The sequence below is a fragment of the Anoplophora glabripennis genome, unplaced genomic scaffold, assembly GCF_000390285.2.
Source record: "Anoplophora glabripennis isolate ALB-LARVAE unplaced genomic scaffold, Agla_2.0 scaffold737, whole genome shotgun sequence".
In the NCBI taxonomy this organism is placed as follows: domain Eukaryota; kingdom Metazoa; phylum Arthropoda; class Insecta; order Coleoptera; family Cerambycidae; genus Anoplophora; species Anoplophora glabripennis.
In genome coordinates this window covers 55,171-77,639 of record NW_019416813.1, presented here as the reverse complement: position 1 = coordinate 77,639, position 22,469 = coordinate 55,171, and the positions used below count along the sequence as shown (strand labels likewise).

The 22,469-nt window shown below is 32.2% G+C and overlaps 1 protein-coding gene across 3 annotated transcripts in view; it reads left to right on the top strand.

The window, feature by feature from the left end:
• LOC108915469 (UNC93-like protein) overlaps window positions 1-22,469 on the top strand; it is a 107,582-nt gene that overhangs the window by 38,777 nt on the left and 46,336 nt on the right. Inside the window, exon 1 of one of the 3 annotated variants that reach the window (XM_018721502.1) lies at window positions 11,090-11,215. The exons of the other annotated variants lie outside the window; for them this stretch is intronic. Within the exon in view, the coding sequence (XP_018577018.1) occupies window positions 11,105-11,215 (111 nt within the window). The 5' untranslated portion in view covers window positions 11,090-11,104. Of the gene's footprint in view, window positions 1-11,089; window positions 11,216-22,469 lie in introns of those variants that run through there. 3 annotated transcript variants of the gene reach the window in all.

Genomic DNA, 22,469 nt, shown 5'->3' with positions numbered 1-22,469 from the left:
TCGACAGAAATTCGTTTGGTAAGGATTAGGTGTCTCTAACCTCAATAATTACAAATTATACCTCAAGTTCTTGGTTAAATTAAAGAATTATTGCGGAATGTACAGCCAGACTTATGTAAATCATTAGATACTTATGTATATTCATCTGGTTTGGCAAAATATCTCGAGAAAACGCCAAACCGCAGATAACAGTAGTTAATCGCGTTAGCGGTTTTCTCGCCAAAAAAACTGCTACAAAAAATGGTAATTTCGCCATTTGAAAGTAATTTTTGCTAGGTTTTAGTAACATATTTTCAGTTTAAAATCTTTAAAGTCTTAACTTTAAAATCATATACTGTTATCACACAGTTGGGTCACAATTATTTTTATTTTTGATCTTTCTTCCAGGAAAATGACTTTGAAGGAGCATTCTAGTGAAAAACCATAGTACACTGAAAGAAATGCGTTTTATTCTTCATTAGAATTCTATATGCCATTATAAGACCATTGTATACTATATGTGACAGTGAATATTGGATATAAAACGCGTACTGCTAGCACAGTTGTATAGTGACTATAAACCTTATTCTTTATTAAATTATTGTATAACTAGTATACAACGTTTTTTATACCCTTTACGAAATAATAGCAATAGCTGTTATTAAAGTGTTCCATGTCGTTATTAGAACATCTAGTACTGGTTATAAGTTTTATAATAATAAATGTATTAAACTGTTGTATACTCTGTATGAGTTAAAAACATATGACGTTAAGTTTTCAGAAATTTTATTGGATAACTGTAATTACAAGCTAAGGTTCTAATGTAAACATAAAACATACATTTAAGTATTAGAAATGATAACAAATCGCTCCCAAAGCTGTCCAGTTTATTTTTTTAGCAACGATGCACCCGTATTTTCTTGTATTACTTGAGAATTTGCACTATAACTCTTCCACCATCCCCTGAATGAAGCATCCCCTGAAAGGTTGAGCTTCTTTCCATTTAATTCTATTTCCTCTGGTTGATTGACTTTATACCCATGCTCTTCTTTGTCACCGTTAACCTTCTGTTCCTCCATCCTATGTAAAACTTACATCAGCGGTTTCTAAAAGGGCATACAAAATAATATTTTGTAAGATTTAGACAAGATTTACATTTGAAAAAACAAAACAATTACAAGCCATAAAACAGTTAGATACTTACATAATTTTCCATTTCACACAACGCGATATGATCATGTGCCTATGCTGTCTATTTTCATCAAACTAGACGTGTAATAGTCGTAAGTCGATGCACAGCGGACTGTCGGAAATGTTACGATCATAACCGATTATGCACCGAGAGGTGACGATCACTTAACCATTATAAGACGCGTTTTACATGTTAAAACGGAAATATAATCAATATAAGAACGAATAGTTCTGTTAATACAATTGTTATATACAAATTCGGATACTGGTCTTTATACAACAAATCTTCCCTACTATACAACTGGAATATAAAGTCTATAACACCTAATAATGTATAAGTAATTCATTATAACCTTTATTTCATAGATGCATAAGGTGTATTAAGCACCTTCCAGTTGAACTGATTGAATAATGAGTATGGAGATGATTGCTTTTTTTAAATAAAAGTTGTATATTTGTTATAAAAGGTTTATTATGCACTATACACATTATTCTAGATAAACAGTTTAATTAACATTTAACATTTCTTTCAGTGTAGCTACTACTTAAAAAAGTAATTTGTATGAATTTATAATAGGCTTATGATGCTACTTGCTGTACATAATAAATTAAAAGTGACTATGACGTTCTGATAATTGTAATTTCAAAACCTTTATACTTTTCTTATTCTCCACACAACAACAAATTACTTTGATATTACTATTTGTCCACAAATAGCAGAACACTATTTGCGACTGTCTGTAATACTTAGTATTCTAGACTTCTATGGAATAAACGCACCTAAATCAATAGACAACAGTGACTTTCATGATTTAACCCCTTTGGTTCTATTAGCACTCAAAGGTCAAGCAGAAGCAAATTTTTGTTTTGTCCACGACCCTGATCATCTGCAAATTAGTTGTATTATTTTAATTAATGCAAATTTAGCTTAAAACATCCCGTTATTCTTCCACTTCACTAAAATTCAATACCTATCAACGTGACGTCCACTGAACTAATCGTAATCGAATATCGAATGAAGAGGTGCAAAGCAGGGGCTGAGCAAAGTCTTAGGCGTGGTAAAGCAACTTTCTTTTTTATTTGTGCTGTTTTTATATGTGCATATTTCTCCATGTCCCAACTAGTTAGTTTAAATTAAAAGCAACCAACTCTTTCAGATTAAAATTGAATACATGACGCACGAACAACCAAGAACTAATAGACGTTCTTTAATTTGAAGGCATAATGAAATCAATGTCAGACAGTTTTTTTAAGTCTTCTATAAAAACTAACTTTAACATTAAATATACAGGATGTTTCAAGCACCGTTGTAAATTTCGTAATTAGTGGATACAAAATTCGGTTAAATTACGGAATAGGTAGCCTCTGCTGCTGATCTGCTGATAAATGAGTCAAAACGAAAAAACACTTGTTTTTTTGTTTAGATGTTTATTTATATATATTTAACTAGTTTTATATCTTCAATAGTAACAAAGTTGATAGTTGCTTTGAAACACTCTGTATATGTAGAAAGTAATGCAATTGGGCCCATCAAATACGTTTAATTATATTTTTACGAAAGATTCAACTTTTCTATATTTGTTATATCCACAATATATTATTCGTTACAAACGAGTTTGAATTGTTCTTAATATAGATTTATACATAATAAATACAATAATGATAAATATAGATTGGTTATATTGCGGTTTATTTAATACCATTATTTTGTCACTGCATTTATTTTTATACTATTTATTTATAGGTACCTGTGATGTAAATATCATGAACTTTGTATATGTATCCTTTCTGCCATTATTGAACACGAATATCGCAATTAGACCGAAAGCTAAAATAATCAATAAAAACATGTGTGATAGATATTTGCAGTAGTGGTTAAAATTACCCTTATTTCAAATATAAACAAACTGTGTCAAGGAAAAGATGTAAATATTTTGTGATCTCATTTTGCACAAATGTAACCGTTTCCACGTGCATAGCATTCTCTAAGCATTCTCCTTATTTCCAATAAGTTAATTTTGTTTCTACAAGTAAAAGTAAAAAGTGGTACATCATAAGTGTCATTTCCTCCGATATTCATCGAGATGAAAATGAATGAATGATGAAAAAATGTTTAAAATTTTATCGCCCAAGTTTCGAAAATAATCGAGCTTCAATTATAGAGGTACAGGCCTATTTTTTTAATTCTCCTAATGTGTCCACCAAATTTTTGTAATACTGACTAACTTATAAAGACTTGCAGTTTAGTAGCGATATTATGAGCGTAACAGATTCTACAAGGTAAACCAAATTCACTTGAGCCCCGAGGGTAGGATGCACAGTGGCAAAGCAGCGGAATGCTGCTGCCTGCATTTCCATCTCAGTCTATTTTTATATCTACATCTCTTTAACTCAGTGCCCAATTGATTTTGCATCTTAGGAATCAGAAAACCTTAAAGGGTTTTCTACCACCTTTATACCTAACCTTTTTTTCTCCATCACCTTCAGGCATGCAGGAAAAATTGAAAAAAAATAAATTTAATTTTTTCTTCTTTTTTCTATATCTTTTAGGTACATTTATATGCCTAGAAGTTATTTCCACCAAAAATTAGAAGAGTCTTGGGAAAATACTTCCATCAAACATAAATTCGATGATATCGACTTCTAACCAACCATTATTCATTTGTTCTGATGCTGGTTTTAGACGTTTGTCAAGAAAAACATTTTCGTGCTCTTCCGTACCATGTGACAAATATCTTCCGTAATATTGTAATAGGCATATTTCATAAGTGCAAATATTTTGTTCAAAATAACTGGTAAGATGATAGAAAAATGCCACTGACGTCATATATATGAAGTCAACACAACAACAATTCATTCAATTTATTAACGCTCCGTTTTTAGAGAAAAAACATATTTAAAAACAGAGTAATTTTTCCTAGCCTGTAATGATTTTCCAGGCACCCACATAGGTGATTTTTGACAATGGACGACAAAAAATTAAAATGAAAAATGATTGCTTTATAGGGAACAAGCGGCGCAAACAAAGCTGTTATTGATAGTGACAGTGAAGATTAGGAGTATAATGTGCCATTAAAAGGCTAGCTGTGCATATGCAGTCCAAGTGTCATAAACATACGACTCTGCGTGATTTATTTTGGGAATATTACGAACACTTTGTTAGTGGATGAACATCGGAAAATTCAAACGGAACGAAAACAAAAGTCTGCTTACGAGTTACTGAATGACGAAGTTTAATAATTACATCAGCGTCAGCTTGTAATAACTAGAAATGAAAATACTGTCCGATAACAACAACAAATTAAGATTTCTAATTTTTTTTCCGCACGCTGTTATATACTCTCCAACCTCACCAATATGTCAGCAAATAAATGTTTGTGTGATAATATACGAGGTCTTTCAGAAAATAACTGAACTTTCTTTTTCAAACTTTATTATTAATTTTATACATTATTAATCCTTATCTCCTTCAAAGTACTCCCCTTTCCTATTCAAACTCTTTTCCCAGCGATGTTTCCATTTCGCGAAGCAGTCTTGGATAGTCTTCATTTGAAATGACATTCAAAGTATGTGACGAATATGCTTTGATGTCATCAATAGTCCGAATGGCGTTCTTACAGCATTGATATTTATTTAAATCGTGAAGGAGTCAGATCTGGCGAGTAAGGAGGATGAAGGCAGACAGTAATCTGGTTTTTGGCTCAATTCCATTAAAACCGAAAAAAAACAGCTATCGTCACTTTGATATTAGATCGAGACTGACGTGCTTTCTTGGGGCGTGGAGATCCTTTGCCATTCCATTGTGATGATTGAACTTTTGTCTCAATGTCGTAGCCGTAAACCAAGTTTTCGTCCCGTTATGACCTTCTGAATGAATTCGTCATTGAATTGTTCAAGGAGGTGCCGATAAACGTCCACACGATTTTCTTTCTGTTGTTCGTGATTAAACGAGGACAAATTTTGCTGTAACTTGGTGCATGTTCAATTTTTCAGTCAAATGCTATAACGTTTTCTGCAATTTCTCTGACAATCAGTCGGCGATTTGCACACACTAGATCTTTGACTTTCTGAACGTGGGAGTCATCAGTTGAAGTCGAAGGCCTTCCTAGTCGAGGATCATCTTCAATTTTGACTGACGACCACTTTTAAATCGTGAAAACCATTCGTAACATTGCCCATGACCTAATAACATTACCGTAAACTTGCCTCGATAGTTAAAACGTTTCCGTGAGAATTTTCCCGTTTCACGCAAAATCTTACGTTGTATCGTTGTTCCAGAAAATCGCACATTTCCAAAAACATCACTAACACTTAAACACTCAAATAATAATATCACCAAAACTAAATGAGATATCAACAATTCAAGAACAACCGCATATCACTAAATATCTCCATTATCGAGTAATTCAGAGTACGATTATTTTCTGAATAGACCTCGTATATGATACAAAACGCAGGAGGTTAACTCCTGATATTGCCTGAAAGTCAATTGTTTTTACATCACAATTTGCCTAAACTAAATTTTGTTCATGTTTTATTGTTTTTCTGATGCTTCTAAGGACAAAGTTTTATTTTTTTAATCGTTTCATTAACTAATTAAATTACATGAATAATTTTTTTTTTGTTTTTTTTACTAAAATCAAATACTGACTGACAGAGGTGCATTTCATTTTATTTATTATTTTTAGCCAAAGAATGATGTCATGTTATATTCTATTTTTGACACTTTTATATAAAAACGTTCTTAATGCAAGAGTTCAGCTTATCTACCATTCTTTCGACATTCACCGTAGATGTGTAACATGTCTTCGTATTCATTAGAAGTAAATAATATTGACATTATTAAAAAAAACTTTTGCCACAAGGACAGTATATATTCACAGGGTGGTCCGAATTTTATGCAGGAAACTTCGAGGGCAGATAGATCTTTTTAAAATAGTAGGTGTTTGCCTTATAAACATAGGTTTGGAACGGCCTCGTTTTAGAGATACAGGGTGTTGAAGTTGTTAAAAAAAATTATTTTTTGTTTATATCTCCGGAATCCATCGACCGATTTCAATAAGATTTAGTACAGATAATGTATGATAGTAGGCCTTATAGTCCCTAAAATATGGGCTCTAAAGATTCAATCAGTGGTGTACAACTGGGCAGGGTCACCCCCTTTTTTATAAAAAAAAGCCTACGCCACTATACTTTTTACAAGCTATTGTAACGAATTTATATTCTAATGCACAAAATACGTAAAAAAGGTAACTCGAATTTTTTCCCTAAAGTTCACCGTTCTCAAGTTATTCATACCAATACAATGTCCTTGTGGCAGACACTTATAACCATAATATTACAAGAATATTTATGTTTATGCTTAAAAGTAAGTGCAATTTGTAAGCACATCAACAAAATTCTTTACACTCATCGCTTTCATCTTTTTGGATTAAAACAATATTTGGAAAATCACGACAAAGGAATGAAAAGCACAGAATTGAAATTTTGAAAACATTTGACGACGATCCTCGGCTAAGTAGGTTCACGAAGAACGTCTCGGCAACATAGAGTGAGTAAATCGAAAATTTGAAAAATTCTACGTAAGGATGGCAGAAATCCGTACCATTTACAACCTGTGCAAAATTTACTTCCGGGAGATGCAGAGACGCCTGAATTTTTATCAGTGGTTGTTTGAATTCTTACTAGAAATACTTTGGACCGATGAAGCTACGTTCACAAGGCGAGGGGTAGTGAATTTTCACAATCTGAATATTTGGTCACAAGAAAATCCTCATGAAATTCGGAGTCATTTCTAAACTTTCTAGAAAACCATTTATTTGAATTATTAGAGGATGTTCCATTAAATATACGACAAAATAGCTGGATACGAATGAATGGTACTCCTGCGCATTTTAGGAGAATAATACAACAATGGATTAATGGAAATTATATGAGATGGTAGATAGGTAGAAGACCAAATGCCATTGTCAACCATAATGGTGCAGAGGGTCCAGCCAGATCGCCAGATCTAAACTCCCTGGACTTCTATGTTTGGAGTGACCTACTGAAAAGTTTACTCCAATAGATACTAGACCACTACTACTGCAGCGAATAAAAGACGGATGTAATGAATTAAAAGAAAACCACCACATGATATTAGCTTCAATTAGTTCCATTAATAGAAGATGTCAGAATGTATCGATGTGGGTGGTTCGCATTTTAAACAATTGCTGTAAATACGTAACGTTAATTTTGTTTCTTGTTTAGTTGTTGTGCTTGGTAAATTTATTTTTATTATTATTTTGATTTAAATTGTTTTTATTTGTAAAGATAATGCCTCCAGGGAAAACTAAAACACACCAGGAACACTACCTCATAAGTGATGTGGAAAGAATTTTGTTGATGTGCTTACAAATTGCACTTACTTTTAAGCATAAACATAAATATTTTTGTAATATTATGATTTGAAGAGTCTGCCACAAGGGGATTGTATTTGTGTGAATAACTTGAAAATGGTGAAAGTTAAGGAAAAAATACAAGTCACCTTTTTTACGTATTTAGTGCATTAGAATATAAATCCGTTATAATAACTTGTAAAAAATACAGTGGCGTAGGTTTTTTTTATAAAAAGGGGGTGACCCCTGTCCAGTTGTACACCACTGGTTAAACCCTTAGAGCTCATATTTTAGGGAATGCAAGGCCTACTATCGTACATTATTTGTACCAAATTTTATTGAGAGCGGTTAATAGATTCCTGAGATATAAACAAAAAATATTTTTTTAACGACTTCAACACTCTGTATCTCTAAAACGAGGCCGTTCCAGACCTATGTTTATAAGGTAAACTCCTATTATTTTAAAGAGATCGATCTGTCCTCGAAGTTTCCTGCATAAAATTCGGACCACCCTGTGTATATAGATTTTTCAAGTTAAAGGAAACAAGACAGGAAGTTTTTACGAATGTAGGTACAGCGTATCCCACTGGAAATCGAGACGTTATGGTTTTTTGCGAACCTTTTCAGCGACGGAATTTTTACATTTTTACATCAAATCTATCTATCGCCGAAACCACTGTTTGGATATACAGTGTAGGAAAGTACCGATGGTCTATCAGAAGTTACGTGAGAGCGATAAAGTAAGCCATAGAAATCCATGTGATAGACAAGGATGGCTATAATGAAGGCGTCTAATAGTCAACGCCCATTTCGCCCTTCCACAAATAAGATCCACTTCTTAGGGCGAAATGGGCGTTGACTATTAGACGCCTTCATTATAGCCATCCTTGTCTATCACATGGATTTCTATGGCTTACTTTATCGCTCTCACGTAACTTCTGATAGACCATCGGTACTTTCCTACAGTGTAGAAAATGCAACAAAGAGACCAAAACTCTCAAAAATATACATATTTTTATTCGCCCTGTAGATTCTATAACATAATGACTTTTCTAAAACCATAGAACTTTTGCAAGAAGGTTTTTGTATCTTCAACCATTTCCGAGATATTATCTGGAAAAATAACCCTGAGACACCAAATAAATATAGGAGACTTAATTGAACAGAAGAATAAAACTTAAAACAAAGTTGCAGGCAGTCACGTAGTCGAATATCTAACGTATATTTATAGGTACTCTTTTATTTGTTTGGATATTCCGACTTTTCTAAAAATGTCAAGTAAATAAACAAGTGTGCCTCACATCTATATATGTTTCATTTTTATTTTTATAAATAAATAACGAAAAAATATTAATAGCCTCACTTTCAAGCAAAAATTTTAAGCGAAAAATTAAAATAAATGATGCGAAACCAGAAATTATGAAAAATCTGAAATCATTTCATATACGTCTAATTCCGGGTACCAATCCTTAGCAACCCACTTATGTTCTATAAGTAAATCTAGTATGTTCACTTCCTATCTAATTGTCCAAATATCTCATATTTCTGTCCTGGTTTATTTTAAAATAAAAAAATTCTACCTAGAAACTACATAATTCTTAGAAAAACAAATCAGTAAACAAGTTTCACAATACCTTAAACAAATTTATGGTATAATATGGGTGTATAATTATTTGCTAAAGATCAGTAAATACTAATTGTGTTATTTAGTCATTGTAATAATAGCACAAAATGAAATATTGCCTTATATTTTTTTAAGTGAACGAAAATTAACACGAAGTTTTTTAGTAAAACAAAATTGCTTACTTTTTTAAATTACAAATGTGCTGTTGCTAAATTTTTTTGGTCAACTTTTAGCGACTATAAATACAAATTTAAAAATTGTAAAGCCTCTACTCGTACAATGATTGATATAATATGTTATAAAAATAAAGAACAGTCTGTTCAAAAATAAGACGTTTGGTTATTTAAATAAGTGAAAAAAATAACGTACATAGTCTCTAACTACCCCTCACCCCCTTTTTTGGAGCCAAATTATTTATAATTTTTATTTTTTTCACTTTAGGCGTCGTTTCAAATATTGAAAGTAAACTTTTTTAGAAATTGCAACTTATACACATTCTACGTCTTTTTTCTTTTAATTATTTCGAGCTCTCACCCTATATGTAAAATATTATAGCAATAAAAAATGGGTGGGCCACCTACAGCTTCATCATAATGAAACAGGTAGACCTATATTTATCGTTATGATTTTACGGTTGTATTTAAAATTCACAACAGGTAACAAATAATAAAAGAAATATACTATTCCATATTAGGCTAATTATTTAATGGTTTGTTGGTTTGAAAACAATTATTTGGATCCTACGTACTCTAGAATATTATTAACTCGTTTCAGTTCCACAGAAATTACAACTTGAAAAATTATACTGTTTTACAAATCTACATATAAAATAATAGATATGTGTGACTAATTGGAATGGGAAATTGAAATATCAGCTTAATGTGTCCTTGGTTTACGCGATGTTTGTTACTTAGTTCATATATTTATTAATTGTTTTTCACTAAAATGCGAGTCGGTTATATTTATAAGGTGAAAAGTAATTCTAACAGCGCCAAAAGTATAGTAACGAAAATGTGGCTTTGCTGGCACATACGCACTCTTTTATCGAAATTTTCCATGACCGTTTTGTATACATGCGGCTGAATTTCATTGATAGAGCGGTCAATTTCCTCCTTCAAGGAGAGGGTGGTCGTGGAATTATTGGCATAAACCTTATACTTCAAAAAAACCCCAAATTTTGATCACCAAAACGGGAAATTACACGACCAGGAAATGACTCGGTGTTATTGATCGATATTTAATTGATCCAGTCCTTTTACCGAATCGACTAAATGGCGGAATTTTTCCAAAACACTTTCCCGGATCTACTTTACCAGGTGCCACTACAACTCAGACTAGAACATTGGTTTAAGCATGATGGAGCACCCCCTCATTTTTGTTATATTGTTAAAGACTTTTTAAACCACCAGTATCCAAATAAATGGATTAGAAGAGGAAATAATTCCCACAAGTTTATTTTTAAACTATTGCTCAACAACGCGTTATTCTGTCACGCTGTCTTTTTTTTTTGTTGGCAATACTTTACCGTAGAAATGGCGCAAAATTCAAACCCTGCGTGAATTTTGGCACACCCGATACAAAAGAAAATGAGAAAGATTTTGCCTTTGTAATTGTTCATATCTGGATTGTAATTAATATGCAACTGTAAGAGGACAATAGCCAATATTTATCGTAATATACGGATTTTACCTCAAGGCTGTTGCTGCAGTATAAAATTATACTCATAATTCCTCGCATAATGCAGGATTTATCGCATAGTGTGCTGAAAACTTCAATAGTGAGGAAATGTGCGAGACGCCTAGTGCAATCTTAATATTTATTTAAAATCGCCATGATTCGTGCAATCATGTTGAACGTTCTTCGTGAAACAGTATGAGGTTAAGGACTTTAGTGATTTGTTCCATTGTGTAAATTTACGAAAAACAGTAACAGAATGGCATCAGACAAAAATAGAAGGTTTTCACTCGCTTTACCGAGGTCCTTGCCAACGAATCAAAGACGAATGTCTGTTAGAAGTTTCTATTGGGTGTTAGTAAATCCCATGGTAATATAAATATTATTCATAAATGATAATTACAAAATATTTATAGACAAAATTTTTGTATTCCGCACGTTATAGTTTGTACCTACATTCTTACTTATTTTTCAACTTAACTACATTTTTTTTCTATAATATAATATTTCTTGAAACAGAAAACAAGTTACCTTCGGAATTTAATTTATCCAATAGTATTGCGTTTCTTTTTCATGACCTACTACTTTAACTAGACAAATGAAAGTAGGAAAACCCTGTTCTGCTTTTGTAATAAATAAATCGCAGTTATACACAGTTTTTTTGTTAAATTAACTGAAATTGTAGAGTAGCCGTGTCCTTAAACAGTTTTTTGGTTTATGATGACGTATGAAAATTATATAACAATAATTTAATTAGAAAAAAATTATAGAAATAAAAAAAATATGTTTTGCTATTGCGACATGTTCAAACGGCTCCCAGGAAGTAAATATTCGAAAGTAAGTGACTAAGTGAGTGAATAACTAACTTCTATATGGTGTTCTTTGTAACTGTGACCCTCACCGTCACATAAAATGAATATATATTTTTATTAATACTAAAGATGGATATTTAAATGTAATAATGCAATAGAAATCCTGATTTCTTTTACATTTCCTTAAAAGTTAAGAAGATATTTTTAAAAAAATCGCCAAAAGGTCATCTTCAAGCTGTTATATCTTCGTATAGAGTCGAAATTGACCCCGAAGAATCAAGTTGTAGAAATGTAACATCCAAATTAAGAGGTACTCTGTATAATTATATTTTGTGGGTGTATAACTTGATGAGTTTCAAACCCTAAACTAAAAGAAAAATTATATAAAAGTATGTGAGTATTTTTTTAGCAACACATTTAGTTTTTTAATACATAAATTATATCTATTTCATTTGATGTGGGTACATATCGCCGGATTCATTGTTGTTTATTGTCGCGTTACATTATAAACGGTCTACCTATTCACAAAAATTGTTCCAAATAATCCAATGTGTTAACAATTACACCAAATATCCGGATTTACGTAACATCGCTGATTCCGGGTAAGATCGTTGCAGCATGATTAAACACAAAAATAGAACTGAATTCTTGAAACAGATGTGCCCTATCTCTTTCCAATCTACTAGTCATAAACAACATTAGAACAAGTTACAAAGTACGCAAATAATTATAACAAATAGAATTGTTTTGTTGCATGTTACTTGTTTTTGGTAAATATGAGTTATGTTCAGAAAATAACCGAACATTATTTTTTTTAAATTTATTATTAATATTATATGCATTATTAGATCTTGTTTCCTTCAAAGCACTCCACTCCTCTATTCACACACTTCTCCCGGCGGTGTTTTCATTTCGCCAAGCAGTCTTGGACAGACAGCTTAATTTGAAATGGGCGAAAATGCTCAAAATTCCGTGCGAGGTGGTAAAAGTTGTCCAAATTGGAATATATTTTTTTAAACACTTGTAATTATGTCCGCTTTCTTATATGTCACTGTGACAATTGCGATATTTTAAGATCTCAACTTGCGATATTTTAAATACTCTTATAAACTACAATTAGAAATGTTTCCCATAAATGATAACACAAAATTTGTATATTTAGCGAATATAACAAATGTAAGGTATAAATTTTAAATCCAGTTAATTGTAAACCCTTCATCCACAAATTCTTGAAACCATAAACCTAAAAACCTAATCTAATAAACCTAAATCCATTAAATCCAAACCCACAAAACCCTGACTTATAAAATCTGAACCCATAAAACCCAGACCCATAAAATTTAAACCAATAAAATCTAAACCCACAAAACCTTAACCAACGAAACCCAAACCCATAAAACCTAAATTATAAGACCTAAACCCATGAAACCTAAACCTATATGAGGGTTTAGTTTGTGAATTTAGGTTTATTAGATCAGGTTTTTAGGCGGTGCGAGGACCATGTCATGCTACAACTCTGGTCTCTCTTTGCGGAAAAAAATCAAAATTCCATTAAAGTCGAAAAAGTAACTTTGACATTGGATCGAGACTGACGTGTTTTCTTGGGTCGTGGAGATCATTTCCAATTCATTGTGATGATTGAACTTTTGCCTTAATGTCGTACCTAGTCGTAAACCTAGCTTTCGTCTCCCATTATGATCCTTTGTTTCATCGTCATTGGTTTATTCAAGGACTTGCCGACAAACGTCATTTTTTCAGTAAAAATTTCATGACATGACCCAATTGCAATTTCTCTGACAGTCAATCGGCGATTTGCACACACTAGATCTTTAACTTTCTGAACGTAGGAGTCATCAGTTGATGTCCAAGGCTTTTCTGGTCGAGAATCATCTTCAACTGACTAACTACCACTTTTAAATCTTGAAAACTAGTCGTAATAATGTGTACGACCCAGGGCATCATTTCCGTAAACTTGTTTCAAAAGTTGAAGCGTTTCCGTGAAAGTTTTCCTCAGTATCACGCAAAATTGTACGATGTGTCGTTGTTCCAGAAAATCGCACATTTCAAAAATCGTCACTTAATACACAAAAACTAAATGAGAAATCAACTATCCAAGAGCATGTCTTTATAGAGGAGGTTATGCGCAACGCAATGCTGCCAACCACACATCACTAAATATCTCCATTAGCGTGTAATTTTCTGATCAGATCTCGTAAGCATTTCATAATAATTATGCAGAGGATGACAGCGACGTTATGACAAATTTTCTGAACTAATTCCCGTTGTCAAAATAAAAAAAGGCAATATTTTTTCTAAAACTCTCCCTAAATGTTCTACGATCCTTTAGAGATTCGACATGAAACACTGTTTTTGGTCACTAAAAGGTTTTCTTGAACGTAGGATAACTTCTTTTAAATGAGAAATTTGTAGCTATTAAAAAAATTTAACGATTCGTATTTTTAAATATATCAATTGCTATATTACTTTTCGAGATATATCGAAAAAACTGTCAAAAATCGACTTTTTTTTATGTTGCCGTATCTCCTGCAAATTAATGTTTTGATACTTGTTACTTGCTGTAAATGTAGCCCTCGGCAAACAAAAAAAGTACTTTTTTAGAATAAAAAATATTAAACATTTTTCGAGTTATATCGATTTTTCGAAAACAAGGTACTTTGTCTCGAAAATCGGCTCTTCTTGCTCGACAAATAGTTGTAGAGAAACGAATCAGGGCTCATTTCTTTCCTTAAATATTTTTTCTTTAAAAATACGAATCGATAGGTTTTTTCAATAGCTACAACTTTCTCATAAAACTTTTTTTGATTGGAGTTTTAAGTTTTTTTTATTAGCGAAAACTCGTTTTTTTTTACTTTTATGAACTTTTTAGGTTAACTTCGCCGTTTATGCACCACAGGAAAAATACACTATCTTTCTTAGAATTTTTTTTATATATCGCCATATTTTTTGTTTCCAGGTGGTATTTTTTTGTAAGCTCTACTTATTTATTAATTGGACTATTTACTCTGTTACTGCTTTGCTTCCTATTTGTTCAGGTAACAAATAAACAAATAATCGCCGTCTAAATTTAAATAGAAATGTTTGCCGATATATTAATGTTCGAGAGGTAGGTGGTATAAGGTATGACATCGTTTATAGTTTACGGTAACAATACATGATGCATGTAGGTGAAATAACAACACACCTTTACTTTCTCTATAATAATCTTGACGTAGTATCTTTAACATGACAGTAATAACAGACGAAAAAAAAAATGATGGTTGTGTGCGTCCTCGTAATAACAAGAAATGAAACAAAATACGTTTTTCTCACATTTCATTCAGGATTCCTTGAGATTTCCCGAACCGGTAGTGCAATTGCCTAGTAAGTTCCGGTGTGTCTATAAAAGTGTAAAAAATATTTACCATGAAGACGAATCTGGAGATGTAGAAATAAAGCGTGCATGAAGGTTAACCGTTGTATCGATTTTCATAACGTTGAGGTAGATTACTTAGAAAATTAACTGCGATAGATACAATAAAAAATATACGTTCCCATATTAGTTTGTTATTATCGTTAATTCGAGTGTCGGAAACATGCTATTATACACTTCCGTGCCACCGAGTGCCAAGGTTGCCGAAAGATGCGCACGCAGCAGTCATAGCCTTTAAAAATAATAACCTGAGAGAATATGAAAAAGTTTGAATCTCTATTACAAAAATTATATAGAGCGGTCATTTTATGTACCAGAATTGTTATTTTAGTGATTTATAATAACATTTTTTAAACTTTTTCCTTTAAATGCAAGTATAGAGGAATTATTTTATAAAAAATGTGCAATTAAATCAATTCTAAATAATTTTGTTGCAGCCTTCACCCACATAACTAATTACATTATTTACACATTCAGAAAATTACTCTCTATTTCGTTGTATTAATTACGACACTGTAAAAATGATACTAGTGATATTTTTACGTTGCAAATATCAAAAAATTAGTATGCCTGCGTGGAGTTTATTCCTTTTGTGCTATTCTGATACCAACTACATTTTGTTTGCCGCATTTACAAAGAAATAATTCATATAGTTTTTTATGTAGTTTACTTCACTTATTAAAAAAATAATAAATAAATCCCAGCGGCATACAAATTAGCCAGGATTTGTTTTTAATAAACTTAGTTTTGCCTACTTTTAAAAGAGAAAATGATAAATACGAAGTATATTGAGAAAATAACTAAACTTTTTGAATTGCGCGCTAATGGAAATTTGTAGTGATATGCAGTTGGCACTGTTGGCAGTATTTTGTTGCGCATAACCTCATTTAGTTTTCGTGATGTTATTATTTGGGTGCAACATGTTTAAGTGTTAGTGACGGATACGTCACAACTTTTGAAACAAACTTACGGAGATATTGCTCTGGGTCGTACACAATATTATGAATGGTTCTCACGATTTGAAAGTGGTCGTTAGTGAATTGAAGATGATCCTCGACCAGGAATGCCTTCGACTTCAACTGATGACTCCCTAAGATTGGAGAAGAAGTTAGCATCTCAGTTGGGTCCTGCCATGAAATTTTGCCTAAAAAGTTGAAGATGCATAAAGTTACACCAAAATTTATTTCTCATTTGATGACCGAACAATAAACGAATGCAAAAAATTAGAGACAAAAGAATTTCCGAAATTTTTGACAGACTGTATTTAAGTGAAAAATGGTTATATCTGGAATTAATAAAAGTATTTTGAAGCTCTAAGATTCTAGCTTTTAGATCTTTCGGTAGAAATTTTTTAGGAGCTACAATTATCATGCATTCTAATAGTGGGACAAAAAAATTTTGCAAATTTTTTTTTCTCCACGGACTTGGAAAAATTTTTTTCAGCTAAGCCATTGCATAAACCAGATAGCTTGTTTATTCAGCTTCAATTTCCTTTTATTTTTAATTTCGATACGACCATTTTTCATCGAAATATGGGACTTTTAATGGAAAAGGATCCTTTTGTCTTCAAAAAAGAGTAATTTATAGTTTTTTAGAATATTGACGGCTAAATTAGAAATATTCACGAAATGACTAAAGTTAAGCATAATTTTTACAGTTCGATATACCCAGAAGAACCCTGTGAAATTTCATCTCGATCTGGCGTACCGTTTCTTTGTTTCAAACAGTCAAACTTTTGAAAAAAACATTTCATAATCATAATTAAAATAGAAAAAAGTTTTTTTGAGGTTTTCTCACAATTTTACCGCAAATAACGTTTAAATTGATGAAAAAAAATTAAAAATTTTGAAATTTTTTTCAAAGAAAAAGGGTAGATTTGAAAAAAACTGTTTTAAGTGATTATAGACTGCACAAAAATTAATTAGAAATTTATCTCAATAAACGGTATGAATCGGGATCGAAATTTGGTTTGGGTCATAAACTTTAATTTTAATTTAATTAAAAGTTGATGAACAGAAACATGGAAAAGCCGAATCGTGCTGGAAACAATTGGATTTTGTTTTCTTTAAAGTCCGGAAAGTTTTCCAAAAACACAAAGAAAATCTATTTTCGAAAATTATCCGATTTTTTTTTTTTTTTTTTCATCAATTTAGACGTTATTTGCGGTAAAAATGTGAGAAAACCTCAAAAAAATTTTTTCTCCATTTTAATCATGATTATGAAGTGTTTAAGCTCAAAAAATGTTTTCAAAGGTTTGACTGTTTGAAACAAAGAAACGGTTCGCTAGATCATGATGAAACTTCACAGAGTTCTTTTGGATATATCGAACTGTAAAAGTCAATCTTAACGTTATACGTGAATATTTCTAATTTAGCCGTCAATTATCTAAAAAACCATAAATTACTCTTTTTTCCTGTTTTTAAAATTCGTGTAAAAGATGAAAATAATTTTTTTTCCGAAAAGTTGCGGCAGCATGTTATAGGAAATTTATTCTAGTTTTCGAAACTGCCCTTCAATCCTCTGTAATGACCATTTGTCGCCGAGATATTGATGATTGAAGATAAAAGGATCCAGACGTTTCTTCCGTTTAGTAATTCTTTTAGTTTTTTTTTAGTATTCTCTTTTTCAAAATGTAGCAATACTATTATTTTCTTAATGATTGTTTTTTAATTTCTTCGTTATTTTTTTATCGAATCGAATTCATGTAAGGAATCCAGATCCAACAGAAGTATGGAATAGGATGCATACTTGTGTAGGAAGATTAGGATCTTATACACGTATTGAAATTTTGTCGTGTAGGGATATAATTTCTTTTTCTTGTCTTTTCTTCTGTTTTCCGTAATTTAAATATTCTATCGGCAACATTTTAGGGCAGTGTTTAAATAATAAAATCTGAATTTCTTTTCTCATTTTTATATTACATTGCAACCAAATACCAGTGAAAAAAAAAACAATTTAAGAAATGTCACAAATAAGGCGAATTAATTTATTATGTTTCAGTAGAGGGTAATAGATAAAAACGTTTTTTTTTAGTTACTTGTTATTTATCATTTTTTATTTGGTTCTACTTGATTTGCTACTCAGAATAGATTTGGACAGTGCCTATAATACACTTTTTCTTTTCATATCTGACAAGGCTGTTCCGAGAACGAGGATAAAGTATTTTATGTTGGGTTATAGGGGCAACCGTCCACAGAGTCGAGTCGCTTTACAGCAACGGCACATTATCTTAAGATAGACGTAAATCGTCTTAAGATGCATCTTGATTGGTTTATTTATATCTACCAGTTATACAGCTTCGGTGTATTCCTTGTTCGTCAGTAATTTTAGCATGCAGCACGCCTGACGTTCCAAAAATAGCCTTCGAATACAAGAAAACCGTAGAACGTTATCTTTTTGGACCACGATGTTCAGTTCTAAAAAGTTGACTCACTTTTTGTTTCCATTTCAGACCGTATTTATCTTTTCATATGGTTGTATTAGGTGCGCGGGGTTGTTGCCCGTGTAGAACTGGTCGACCTTGAAAAATGCAAACTTTAAGCACCCACATTATACGAGATATAATGGTACTCCTAGTTGGTAACTGTTAAAGCAAAATGTTTCCTACGGCAAATTATCTTAACGAACGTTCCTGATGATCTTTATCGGACTGGTGAATCTCATTTGGTACTTTGTATTGACATGTTAAATATTGTAAACAGTTACTGTTATATCAAATTCTTACTGCATATTGTAATCGTTCTATAGGAGTGTTACAAATCATTTGCATTTAAAAAGAATATAATTTATCGAACGTAATAACAAATACTATGTAATAAAGTACTCGTTTACGTTCATAAATTCAATTTATACAAGAGTTTTCCAATATCTAGTACCCGTTTTGCTTCTAAACAAGAACAATGTAACCAATTAAAAATTTTGCCTAATCATTACGAAAATTAATTTATATTTATTTCTATTGGAAAATAACCGAACTTTATTTTTTAAACTTTATTACTAATTTTAGATACTTACATCATAGGTCATTGTCTCCTTCAAAGTACTAACCCCCCCGTATTCATATTATTTTCCTAGCGATGTTTCCATTTCGCGAAGCAGTGAGCTTCATTTGAAAGGACCTTTAAAGTCTATGACGATTTAGCCTTAATATCATCGTTAGTCTGAAAGTGGCGAAAGTCTGGTGAGTAAGGAGGGTGAACAAGGACAATAATCTGATTATAAGGGCGTATTGTCACGGTGCAAGAATCATGAGTTGTCTCGCCACAACACCGTTCTCTTTGACATTTGATTGAGGTTAACGTGCTTTCTTGGGGCTTAGAAATCTTTTGCTAATCCACTGTGATGATTGAACTTTCGTCTCACAATTAATGTTGTAGCCATAAACCCAACTTTTTCCCGTTAAGGCCTATTCGCACCTAGGAGTTTTTAGCAGGGTTTTGACCCCTGGGTTTTATGTGAACCCATCAGCTGTTAGCAAAAGTTTTTCCAAGGTCGAGGGTGAAATCCCGTACGCATGCATATTTATGACTATGAGTTTATTCAAGGGTTGGTGTAGTTGGATCAAATCTAGTTGTTTTTATGTTCTGTGTTGATAGGCATTGACAGTTGTCGACGCTGAGCGAGAAAATTTAGTTTAGTTTAATTGTTCCCTTGTTAAATATAACATAAATATAACAATATTAAAAAGCTTGTTATCGAACCAAAAGAAGTAATATTGCTAACTACAATAATCTGTAGGGCAGCAAGCATAATAATGCCTCAACGAGGGCAACTTTGATAACTCATCTTTAATTGACCATATTGCAGCCTCTCTTTTTACTTTATTGCTATACTATACGTGTTTTACATTGTATAAAATAGGTTAATTTTGGTACAACTCTATTAAAGCCATAACAATCTCCTCCCAAATAAATCTATCCTCTAATCTTCCATTTGCTGCAGTTTCACAGGTTTCACTCATTTTTATTGCTTTTTCCTGTACCACATTTAATAGTTCTCACTCGTAAGCCACGAAATTTTTTTTTTTATTCTACAACTATCACCCTATAAATAACAATAAATAACCATAACCCTAGATTATAAACACATAAACATAAAAACTGTGGTGTTATAAGTAACGCCAGCAAAACAAAAAAATCCCTAGTACTTGTCAAAAGCACGTTACCAACTCACAAATCTAGTGAATTTTCACGAAAAACTTGTCACCCACAACAGAAAAATAGAACATGTTTTAATTTCAAGGGTAAACACCCAGAGTTTTTTTTACAAGACTCATAACGCACAAGTGTGTACTGAAAAGTCCCAGAGTTTTAATGCAGGGTTAAAACCCGGGGTGAAAACCCATAAGTGAGAATCGGCCTTTATGATTCTTTGAATGAATGTTTCATCGTCATTGAATTGTTCAAGGAGCAACCGACAAACCACATGATTTTTCATCAAACGAGGAACAAATTTTGCTGCAACCTGATGCATGTTCAATTTTTTCAGTCAAAATTTCATGGCATGACCCACTTGAGATGCTAACCTCTTCTGCAATTTCTCTGACAGTCAATCGGCGATTTGCACGCATCAGATCTTTGACTTTCTGAAGGCCTTCCTGGTCAAGAATCACGTTCAATTAACTGACGACCACTTTTAAATTGTGAAAATCATTCGTAACACTGTGTACGACACAGAACATCATCTCCGTAAGCTTGCTTCAAAAGTTGAAACGTTTCCATGAAAGTTTTCCCCAGTTCCACGCAAAATTTGTATTCCGAGTTCATAGGACTCTCCACTAGTTCCCACAACACTTGTTTACATTGGTCGCTTATTATCCGTCTAGCACAGATTTTTGTGTAGGATCTCATGACCAATCAAATTTTAAAAATCTTATATGGAACGTATCAAAAGCAATATCACCACCTTGTTTGATGACTTGGTCCACTCATGCTAAAAATCTTTAGTTACGACAAATGGGACATCTTTCCATAAACAGCAAAGAGTTAACAATTTGTGGTTTGGGACTGCTAAAAAACATGTAACAGTGCGCATTTATTTGCACTTAGCGAAATTTGTTAATATTTAATGTAGTTTTTAAAATACTGCTGTTATAACTTGATACACATGTAGGTAACAGTCTAAGGTGTCACGTCAAATATAATTAACTAACAGCTCGCGTTATTTTGATGTGGACGTCTGTTACAAATAGGTGCTGGATTGTGATTACTTTCGAATTTACTTTATTGATTTACTTATTAATGAAATTTTCCGTCCGTAACTGACAAAGTAATTAATTTCTTCAGAGAAAGATAATACAGATTTTTTGTTTCTTTTACCTGTAATAATACGTTAACAGTGTAAATTCAATATTTTGTGGAATTATTAACTGGTCATAGACAAAACATTTAATTTCGACAATGTTTAATACAGATTGTTAGAATTAATGTTATATAGGTATAAGAATTTTATCGAGTACTAAACATTCACAAAAATAAAGACAATAAATTGTTCACATAGATCGTTGACCTCCCATTATTGTTCCAGAATATAAATGGACATATTTCTTTGTTCGTGTTTGTATTTGCTCGATGTATCTTATATTTATTTGGTTCGGCAAATTATTATTGATACAAATTGTTAATCTAAACTGAATTTTCGTTTTAGCAACAAAAATACGTACAATCAATTTGTAGAAAGTATTGATAAGGAAGGTTTCTGTGCGATATATAGACACATGCTTAATAATTCTAGAATACTTTATACGAGGTCTGTCCAGAAAATAACCGTACTTATTTTTTTAAAACTGTATTATTAATTTTATACATTATTGGTCCTTGCCTTCTTCAAAGTACAGTCCTCCTCTATCCACACAATTTTCTCAACGGTGTTTCCATTTCACGAATACGTCCCGTCATCAAAAGAGAACAAATTTTAATGCAACTCAATGCATGTTCAATTTTTCTGTCAAAATTTCATGGCATGACCCAGTTGAGATGCGAACCTCTTTTGCAATTTCTCTGACAGTCAATTGGCGATTTGCACGCACCAGACCTTTGACTTGCTGAACGTGGAAATCATCAGTTGAAGTCGAAGATCTTCCTGGTCGAGGATCATCTTCAATCGACTAACGACCACTTTTAAATCGTGAAAACTAATCGTAACTTTTCATCATGTACGTAAGCTTGTTTTAAAAGAATCCAAGAACATGATTGTGGTTACAGATGAGGTTACGTGGAACGCAATACTGCCAACTGCATATCACTAAATATCTCCATTATTGCTTAATTCAAAAAGTTCGGTTACTTTCTGAAGAGACCTCGTATATCAATCAGTCCATTTCCACGAAAAACGTGTTAATATCATTCAACGTTTTCAGTAACTTTTTTTACTATAATGATACC